The 10,000-nt window shown below is 35.4% G+C and overlaps 2 protein-coding genes across 2 annotated transcripts in view; one reads left to right on the top strand and one right to left on the bottom strand.

Annotated features, from left to right (window-relative positions):
• Positions 1-8,570, top strand: part of LOC138059981 (DNA polymerase delta subunit 2-like) — a 12,746-nt gene extending 4,176 nt beyond the window's left edge. The window contains exons 3-11 of the mRNA XM_068905643.1: positions 651-774; positions 1,369-1,498; positions 2,379-2,484; positions 4,369-4,458; positions 4,794-4,874; positions 5,316-5,473; positions 6,097-6,224; positions 7,181-7,282; positions 7,607-8,570. Of these exons, the coding sequence (XP_068761744.1) occupies positions 651-774; positions 1,369-1,498; positions 2,379-2,484; positions 4,369-4,458; positions 4,794-4,874; positions 5,316-5,473; positions 6,097-6,224; positions 7,181-7,282; positions 7,607-7,749 (1,062 nt within the window). The 3' untranslated portion in view covers positions 7,750-8,570. The remainder of the gene's footprint in view (positions 1-650; positions 775-1,368; positions 1,499-2,378; positions 2,485-4,368; positions 4,459-4,793; positions 4,875-5,315; positions 5,474-6,096; positions 6,225-7,180; positions 7,283-7,606) is intronic.
• Positions 8,571-8,891: 321 nt separating this feature from the next.
• LOC138059979 (kelch-like protein 20) overlaps positions 8,892-10,000 on the bottom strand; it is a 5,641-nt gene continuing 4,532 nt past the window's right edge. Inside the window, exon 3 of the mRNA XM_068905642.1 lies at positions 8,892-10,000. This exon is cut by the window's right edge and continues 338 nt beyond it. Within this exon, the coding sequence (XP_068761743.1) occupies positions 9,887-10,000 (114 nt within the window). The 3' untranslated portion in view covers positions 8,892-9,886.

Below are 10,000 nucleotides of genomic sequence, written 5' to 3'. Positions count from 1 at the left end.
TTGCTAGAAATAGGTAGCAAATGCTTAGACTTTAAAAGGGACACTTGATATTGGATATTGAAATTGGGCATGCGTGATCTACATGTAATTACCTGCATTTCGTGGAGAAAAATTATGTGGTTTATCTCGGTTCTGACTTTTCAGTTGTCCTCTTACCCATTGCCAAGCTAGTACAGTATGTGCATTACACTGTTAACATCAATAGTTCAGTATTACTATATATAGTACCCTCTAGTCTTCTCAAATAAGAATGATAGACCTTGGACCTGGTCACACAACACTTGTTTGTTAACTCTGTGGAACAGTAAAGGATAAATTTGTACACTGTTCATTAAGGACGGTGCCTACTATTGTTATTACGCATACGTTCTGCGCATGTCAAGATACTCGGATTTCCTATAGGTGGTGCTTTTCAGACTACAATTTGCGAAATACCGCACTAAAAATTAACGGATTCCACAGACCCCAATGTCCCCCCTTCAAACGTTGATAGTTGTTTGAATGATGTGTGGACGTACATGCAGTTACCGGTATTGCTGTTAGCTGTACAGTGTAGTAGTAACCCTGCCTAATTGGCAAAGGTAATACATGTAAGTAACCAGAAAAAAACCCGATTGATTAATTTGTTTTTAACCTTGCTTTACCAATAGCATAACTTGATGCCGCAACCACTGAGGGAAAAATATGCAGATGATGGTGATGAACTTGTCATAGAAGATGAATCAGAAAGAGTGACCATTACTGGCAATGTTCCAGTTGGGAAAATTGTAACAGGTATCTTGATAAAAGATGATTCACTGACCAGTGTGTCACAAATATAGTATTATTTTATTTATTAAGGCAAGAGGCCAACTGCAGTCAAAGGCAGTGTATGAAGGCTCCTTTCTCAATAGCTTCTCCCATGATTACAGCAGGGGTTGGACTACCCTGCCAATCCCATTGCATGCACAACTTGTTCCCAGTAATACTGGCACTCATGGAAAGCTTGTGGACTTTTTGAAGTGCACATGCTGGGATTCAAACCTGGAGCAATGGGATGCAGTGTGTGAGTGATATCCACTGCAGTGCACTATCAGTCATAATGCTTTACCCAGCCACAGCTTCTGTAAGTGCCTCATTTTCCCCTCACTTTTTACAATTCAACATTTTTAGTTGATCTGATTAAATATATCTATGTTCAAAGAATTCCATGACTCTGAACTATTAGTTTGGATTTTTGTCATACTGTTAAGTATTGTTGCATTGCTTTAGATTGTATTAGTATCATTGTTTATTGAATCTGTATTTTGTATTGTTTAGATTGTGCTCTAGCACTCAATTGACACTTTAAATCAAAGGTGACATTATTAATTATTAAACAAATTGCAGGAAGTGTTGTAGCTCTGTGTGGGCATACAACTGATAAAGGCAAATTCCATGTTGACGAATATTGCTTCAGTGGTCTCCCATATCAAACAGCACCCAACCTGGATCAGTGTCTAACCCAGGGTGAGGACAGGTAAGCTAGTTCTTACAGTTTTCTCATTGTTGCATTTTTCTTCTCTGATAAGCAAGGAAAATGTGGGAATGGAATAATTACCACAGACAGGACGGAAAATGCAGGAAACTTGGTCAAAGGGGCCAAGTGCAAGAAAAGCTTTAAATTCTAATGCACATTGTTTGTTAGCCACTATGCAGTGTTGTCACTTAGCATTGGCAGCTGGTGAAATAATCAATTTCTGGAAGAGAATGGACTTCCTGCAAATTTAGGCCTGTGATCACTGATAAAGGCAAAAGTGCTTTTGCACTGAGGTCTCTAACATACATTCCCCCAGCATCAGCAGACACCAGAAGGCACAGTACAAGTCCCTGCCTTTACAAAGCTTCCCATTGACCATCCAGTTGAAAGGATTTTTCAAGGGTCAGAAATTGTGCTTAGCTGCATCCTGAAACTATCAAGAACAAAAATTTGACAAAGTAATGTGACATATTTGGCTTTCATAAATGTATTGTCGGTTCCCCTAGGCAAGCAAATGCAAACATAGGATGGAGCAAACAAAGCAGGATTGCTTCTGATAAAATTGGAATAAAAACTCCTTTATGTCGGTTCCGTCATTGGTCAAGAAACATCGACCGAAATGTGTGCAATTTGGTTGTTTTCCAAAAGCAACATGGAAAAGTCTGCGAGCTGCTAGACAAAGAAAAATGAAAGTTTTGCTAGCAGGGTAAAGAGAGCCAAATGGTCCAACTCCCTAACACTCCTCTTAAACCTCCTTTCTCCCTTTCCATGACAGGCTATTTCGAGTTTGACGTTCATAGCAACAATAATTTATCAGGCTTACAAAAAAGACCTGATATCATCGTGTTCAGTAACTCCTAGTTTTGCCTTTGATGTTTAGGTATGTAGCACTTATTTCTGGTCTTGGATTTGGAAATGAAAGTCAGGATTTGCTCAGTCTGCAAATGTTCTCTGATCTGGTGACGGGGGAACTTGGCAGTGTTCAGGCAAGTTCCGTGTACTGCAGTGCAGATATATCAGTAAATAGTATGTGCTTATTAACTGTGTAGGAGGGCCAAGTAGGAAAATATTTGCCTGAAGCTCATGGCAAATAGGCTGCGTGCAGCAAGGTCTATGGGGCATGTTCACAAGCCCAATATTTTCCCACTTTGCCCAAGTGACCTGACTCAGGACTCAGGCTGTTATTTTATGGCCTCCTCGATAGGTGGATGGTGCAGAATAGACTGAAGGTGAATGGTGATAAAACTATCGCCCCAGGCCTCCTATTGAGTCTTTAGAAATTGCTGCTCATAACATCTTATTTTCTACAAAAACACGTAATATAGGTGTTGCCCTAGATGAGGATTTGTCTCTTGAACACCATGTTGCTTCTATTTGTAAATCCTGCTTTTCATTTTAGGAACATTCACAAAATCAGGAAACATATCAGCATTAAGGCCTTTGGGACACTTATCCATGCAATCATTTCAATTCTTTTGAATTTTGCATTTGAAAGCGAGCCAATAAGGGCCAATTTGCATGGAAACAAAAGAATACTAAAATGGTGGCCATTTTGAAATAAGGTGTATGATCTGATCATGTTCTTCTATATCATTCTATATTCAAAGGCTTAAAATTAACCTGGCTTTTCAAACAAAGCATATCCTGATCCTGTCTAGTTATTGCTATTGAGTCGGTGCTTGATTTTATGATATGTGATATAATTCCTACTTTCTGAAAAACTCAGTTGGACACAGAGGAGCCATCCTATGGAACAATGTATGCACCTATTACACAGGAAATAATTTCAAGACATTCTTCCGCATTGTTAAGAAAGGCACTTATGTCAAAGATATCAATTTTAATGCCCAGTCAGTTCAGTCACTCCCTAGATTTTATAATGATTTTAAATGTTTTTGAGTCTCTTCTGCAGACCGTTTATTATTTTTTAGTTATATGCATGCGTCAATTCTTAAACAGCTCTACATTGTATTTTAATTATCTTATTAAATTTTAGCATTGGGACATACATATTTAATTACCCCACAATCTATTAATCATAATATTGTTATTGATTAATTATTTGACTCTACCCCTAGTTATAGATAAATGTTTTAAATATTTACTTTTATTCTTGTACATAATTTAACTCATTGACACCCGGGGGTTGCCCATGGACAAGTCAAATCGTCTGGCATTAGACAAAGTCTGGCTGGTTCAGGCCGGTTTGGGTGTCAAAGGGTTAATAATCTACATGTAGTTTTTAATTTATTGTCACTGTAAAGTGGTTTAAATTGAACCTTGGAATTTTTGCTATACAAAATAAGGTATAATTACAAAATAATTATAATTAATAATAATAATAATAATAATAATAATAATAATAATAATAATAATTATTATTATTATTATTATTATTATTATTATTATTATAAGCACTCAAAATGGAAAGTGTAGTTTCCATGAAAAAAGCAATTTCTAGTGTAACTTTACCCTATAAATTATGTCTTTCTAATTTTTTGTCTGGTTGTAAATTAATAAAGATTGTTAGATGCAAAGAAATCTTCTGAAATCATTATGTGTTTTTCTAACAGTGATTTTTCTGGCCCCAATTGTGCTAAGATGCCCTCATGTAGATTTTCCTCAACTAAGTTTTTGTGCAGGGCCTTTAAGGGTCATAATCATAGGGATTTGCTCTGTTAACTTAGAACTTAATTAATTTTGTGGTTACGACCAGTTACCTTTTCCAGTTTCTATATTACAAATTTGTTATTAATTTGCTAAGTTCTGGCTGTCCCAGTGGCAGGATTCCTTGTGAACAATGATTGTAGTGAATATGAGCTCATCTACGTTTTTTTTCTGAGAAGGTTTTGTTGGTTTTTGTTGTTTAGGACCAGGAATCCTGTTCAAGGATAATTCGTGTGATCATTGCTGGTAATGCTTTGAGTCAGTGTACCCAGACCAAGGACAGTGAAACAAAGGTAGTTTTCAACAACTCCCAAAATTAAATTGCCCACATTTATGAATCAAACTACATTGTATTGAGAAACTAACAATTAAGAACTTGATGACATTAAAATGTTTAATAAGTATGTTTGAGGGAACTCTATTGGGACTGCTTGTCTGCTTAGGTCAAAATGAGCATTTTGCATTTCTGTTCAGAACTTATCGTTTTGGATTGTTTCTGTAAATATATAAATTTTGGTGTGCTTCAGATCTTGTTCAGTTAGTACTGGCAATTTGTCTGCAGAAGCTGTTATTTGATGTTGAAAGGTACAGTTTTTGTAGTTGATTAGAACTGTTTCTGTATCAATAGGCAAAATATCTAACTAGAAATGCAGTGGCTGGCAGTGTGGAAGCAATCAAGAGTCTGGATGACTTTATCCTGCAACTTTCTGTAAGTGATGCAAAGCTCTATATTTTATAGGTGGTACTGGTAGGTATGTGCCTCAGGAAGCAACTCTGCATTTCCAATTAATGTCTCTGTTCTTTATGTTTGTGTGCTAACTACTAGTAATGAGCAAACATGGACTCCAGTTGGCGTTAATGGGGGAGCACTGCCTTGCGTTAGGTTAGCCTGTGTGACTTCCCACGATTGTGTGACAAAGGAACCTCACTTATCTCCCCAGAACTACAAGCTGAATGCAAAACAGCACGTGCTGGATCGGACAAAATTGTCACAATCCATTAACTACATTTTACTTGCGTGACAGTAAAATTGTCTTTAATCAAGTATTCTCTTTTGTATTATGATGATGAAAACAGTGAACGAATTAAATTTTTCTGTTTTCCAGAGCTTTATTTCAGTATTCAACCTATTTGTTTATTTTTCCGACAGACTTGTGTTCCAGTAGACATAATGCCAGGCGAGTTTGATCCTGCAAATCACTCAATTCCCCAACAACCTCTTCATCGATGTATGTTTCCACAAGCTGCAGCTTACTCTACTTTTCAAAGTGTCACTAATCCATACGAGGCTATTTTTGGAGGAGTAAGGTAATTTACAAATTAGATACATGTACATTGTATCTTTAGGAAGTATTGATCTCATGTACATTTCTACCATTATGGTAACACTCACCGAATTACTAAAATCCGGACATTACTAAACAACGAAACGGCGAAACGAAGCACGAAAACACCATGTATGACTCCACCATACATTGAATACTAACCGACAAAGATTGGATTTGAGATTAAACATCGTTTTAGGCCTAATTAGGCCTAAAAAGTTATTGCTCCTAATCTTGGTATTAATAGATCTGAATCCTAATCTTAATCTCAATGAATTAGGAGCAATAACGTTTTAGGCCTATTTAGGCCTACGACAACATATGATCTCAAATCCAACCTTTGTCAGTTAGTATAATTCAATGTATGGTGGGGTCGTACATGGTGTTTTGGTGCTTCGTTTCAACGTTTCACTGTTTCGTTGTTTTGGTGTTTAGTAATGCCCCTAAAATCCTGTCTAAACATTGGTAAGTTTGAGCTCTGATCAAACCACATAATTTATTTTCTTTGGCTACAAAAACTCTTTCTGAGTCAATTTAATTGTTTACGTATCATGACTGAGATAACACATCATAATCTTGTTTTTTTAATACTATTTTTGCTTGCAGAATTCTTGGAACGTCAGGACAAAATGTTCATGACATTTACAGAGTCTCAAGCTTTGAAGATCACCTGGAGATTTTAGAGCATACCATGAACTGGAGTCACATTGCACCCACAGCTCCTGATACTCTCGGTAAAACCACTGCATTGTTTGGTATACATACATGCACACTTTGCCTACAATATTACTTTGCGCACAGGGTTAGTTCTCTTTTGCGTTTGATAGTTAAAAGTATATACTGCACAAATGAAAACAATCAGGAGTGGCTAGTAATGTTGGGTTTCCATCTTTCGCTGGTCATGAGAAAGTCTTTTTGGAGTTTGTACAATTAATGGAGGGACATCATTAGTTTTTGACTGTACAGCCCATTGACACCTCAAATGCCCCAGGGGTCAATGGGTTATGTAGAAGAGGTAATAATAATAATAATAATAATAATAATTATGATTATTATTATTATTATTGTTATTATTATTATTATTATTATTATTATTATTTATCTTACTCGTGCAATTTAGTGGCTTGGTAATATAATTATTGTTACAAAGACTACGTATTTACATGACTTAGTGGCATGACACATGATTAGCGTATATTTGCTCATAGACATTTGAATAATTTGTAATTTCTTAAGCACTTTAAAATGGGTACTTTTTTGTTAAGTTGGGATATTGTTGTATTCATTTTAGAGTTTTATCTGAGGTTTTGTTCTGCTCTATGGGAAGATTAAATCTCTCGTTTGTTGTGGCTGTATTTACTGTTTTTACCTTAGGGGATGACCTAAGCTACTGCAGTTCCATTTCCCTTTCTATCAATAACACTTTAAAAAGCAGGCTCTGGGAGCAGAGTACAGAAAACCAAAAAACTAAGCCATATATGAAGCTGAATGTAGGCATTTAACCCTGGACACATTGGTACCTGTAGGAGGCAGCTGTCCTTACCACTATTCCAAACCTGGTTGTTTGTGGCATCTTTTCTAAAACTGGGAAGTGCTGCAGAGTCCAAATACATTTGACCAAAAAGAGAAAATAATTAACAAGATTATTTTTTTCACTTGGGCAGCAACCGTGTACTATATTTTTTTTTAGATTGTTACCCTTACTATATCAAGGACCCATTTATCTTGGAGAAATGTCCTCATGTTTACTTTGTTGGCAATCAGCCCACATACAAGAGCAAAGTCATTCATGGTAAGCTAGCTCAGTTCATGAGGCTTTAACTGAAGGGTCAGAGAGAGTTAAACAAGATTAACTGTACAAAAGCACACTCTAAATTATTTAGAGCTAGTGTGCTTTTGTACAGTTAGTAATTCTCTGCACCACATCAGGAGAGCTAAAAATTACTAATATTATTGTGATCAGTTTTCATGGTTAAGTCTGTGTTGCAACTTGTTTTGAAAGAAGTGATTTTAATCTTGTCATGTGAATTTTGATTGACAATTTTGATACAAATCTGCTGAAACCAAAATATTCCTTTAATAATATAATTGACACACAAAAAAACCTTTTTTTCAGGAGAAACTGGCCAGAAAATATTGTTGGTGACAGTTCCTGCTTTCTCCAGTTCAAAGACCTGTGTGTTGTTAAATCTTGGTACACTCAAGTGTCATTCAGTGAACTTTTCTGCTTCTCTATTGACTCAGCAAGACGATGTTTAAAGTGAACAAGAGATAGAATTATAAATAAGATAGCAAACAGGAGCATAGAGACTATTTAAAATGTGTTTCATTTTGTGTTACATTAAGTCATTCACTTGATTGTAACATTCTTTAGATAGCCCTTTCATCATTCACAGAAACCATTTTGATGAAAAGTGATTGGGGTCTTACAGTACTTAAACTATTAGGCCTAATATTTATGCCAGGATATTCAAAAGATCATTTTCGATAGCTATTCTTTGCAATATTTTAACTTATGAATTCAGGTTCATTAAACACCTAAAGAAACAAATTAATTAAAGAGAGTGATCGATTTCATGTTACTTTACATTCAGGATCACTAATTTCATTAATTCAGTCTTGTTAATGTATGTAGACTATCTAATCAGAACCTGAGAGATGTTTTTCATAACATCTGATTGAGCAATAGTATTGACAAAGACAAAGGATGAAAAATCAAGGAAACTTGCAGAAACAAACAGTAAAGAATGAGAATTCCTCTATATCATTTCAACATTCTGAAATTAAAGATACAAAGGAGCATTTGAGCAGATCTGATCATATTTTGGGCACAACACAGCTTCCCATACAACATAAAATTATTATTGCAACAACAGAACAAAGAAAATAACCTACTGGTAATTGGAAACAAATGAAAACAATCTTATGTTCCCTAAAGGTTAGAGCCTTACTACATGGTAAACAGAAATAGCACATCGAAGTGACAAATTGTTACATAGAAACTGCAAAATGTGATGAAAAACAGAAGAAAGCATTTGATGAGAAGTGACCTTAATAAAAATAATGTCATTGAATCACCAGATTAAGGAGTGAAATCAGTTAAACTTTGCATGACAGAGACCAACAATTATTCTTCAATTTTATGTTACTTGGAGTTGCCATAATATTATTATTTTGCAAATAAATGGTGGCCCTGTGGTCCAATGGTTGCATGCAGCTGTGTCAGGGGTTAATCCCACTTTCACCACTTGCTGGAATTGTTTGAGATTCCAGCTTCATCTCTGTCACACTTTGTAAATAGCTAACTGCTTGCTCCCTGGCAGGTGGGATACTCAACTCTTTGTAGGAGGACACTATTGAAAACTATTAGCTAAGCTTGTAATATGAACTAATTTCACAAACTTGGTTCTAATTATCTTTATTTATTCATTTTGGCCACATTTTATCAACAATACAATGATGAATTAAGAAATAACCAGCGCTTAGAACTAAAATTTGTCAAGTGACTGAGTGTTCTGATCTACAGATGTAAACAACAGAAGCAACTTTGGTAGGTCTTGAATTGTTGGTGAAAAAAAACCATCACCAGATTTAAATTATTGAATACAATGCAATCTTTATTAGCATTTCCATTTATGTACATTGTATTGCCATACTAGAAAAATATCAATGAAATAATGAGCCATGTAAACTTTCATCCCCCTGAAGCTTTGAAGATCAAAATATTAATTTTACCAGTAATGCCCTAGTTATTTACAAAAAAAGAAACCAACATCATTAATTTTAATAAGAATGAAATTCAATCCTGACACAGTGACGGCAAATTAATATTGAATGTCAATGTCCATGTTGACATTCTTATTATTTTTGTTCAATTGATATTTTTACCATTTTTGACCCTTACTAATCGTCAATTTTTTTATCCCTCCTTGTTTGACTATAGCTGGCAATTTAGGGCTTGCTGTGCTATGTTCAAACCTGCTGAAAGCCCCAAGAATAAAATAACCCTTCAATCTAACAGAGTTCACTTCATTGATAAGAACGTTGTGCAAGTGGTGAGGCACATTTTCTGGTAAAATCTCCAAGAAATTGACAATTTCAATTATTAAAATAATTATTAATTTAAATAACCGAAGTAAGCAGTCAATTCCCATAATTAACAGTTATTGTGTTGCCATGCTCCATAGTTACTAAAACAAGGAATGACCTAATGTGAGCTACAACTGTATCTAAAATGATCTAAAACAGACAAAATGGTGGTAGCTCATTTAAGATACCATTGTAGCTCATTTAGGTCATTTTAGAGACCGTTGTAGGTCATTTTAGATCATTAAATTTTTACGTCATGTTAGTTACTGTTGCAGCTCATTTTAGATCCTCTTAAGAAGACCATCTTTTAAAAGGTGTTTTTCAGCACTGCCACGCCAGCAGCAGCACGACATCTTGTCATTGAAATCACATCTTCCCACTGATCAGTCCTAGGATTGTATGCCTCAACTGTATTGAGGTA

The sequence above is a fragment of the Montipora capricornis genome, chromosome 8 (assembly GCF_036669925.1).
Source record: "Montipora capricornis isolate CH-2021 chromosome 8, ASM3666992v2, whole genome shotgun sequence".
Lineage (NCBI taxonomy): Eukaryota > Metazoa > Cnidaria > Anthozoa > Scleractinia > Acroporidae > Montipora > Montipora capricornis.
This window is presented reverse-complemented; position numbering and strand designations above follow the sequence as displayed.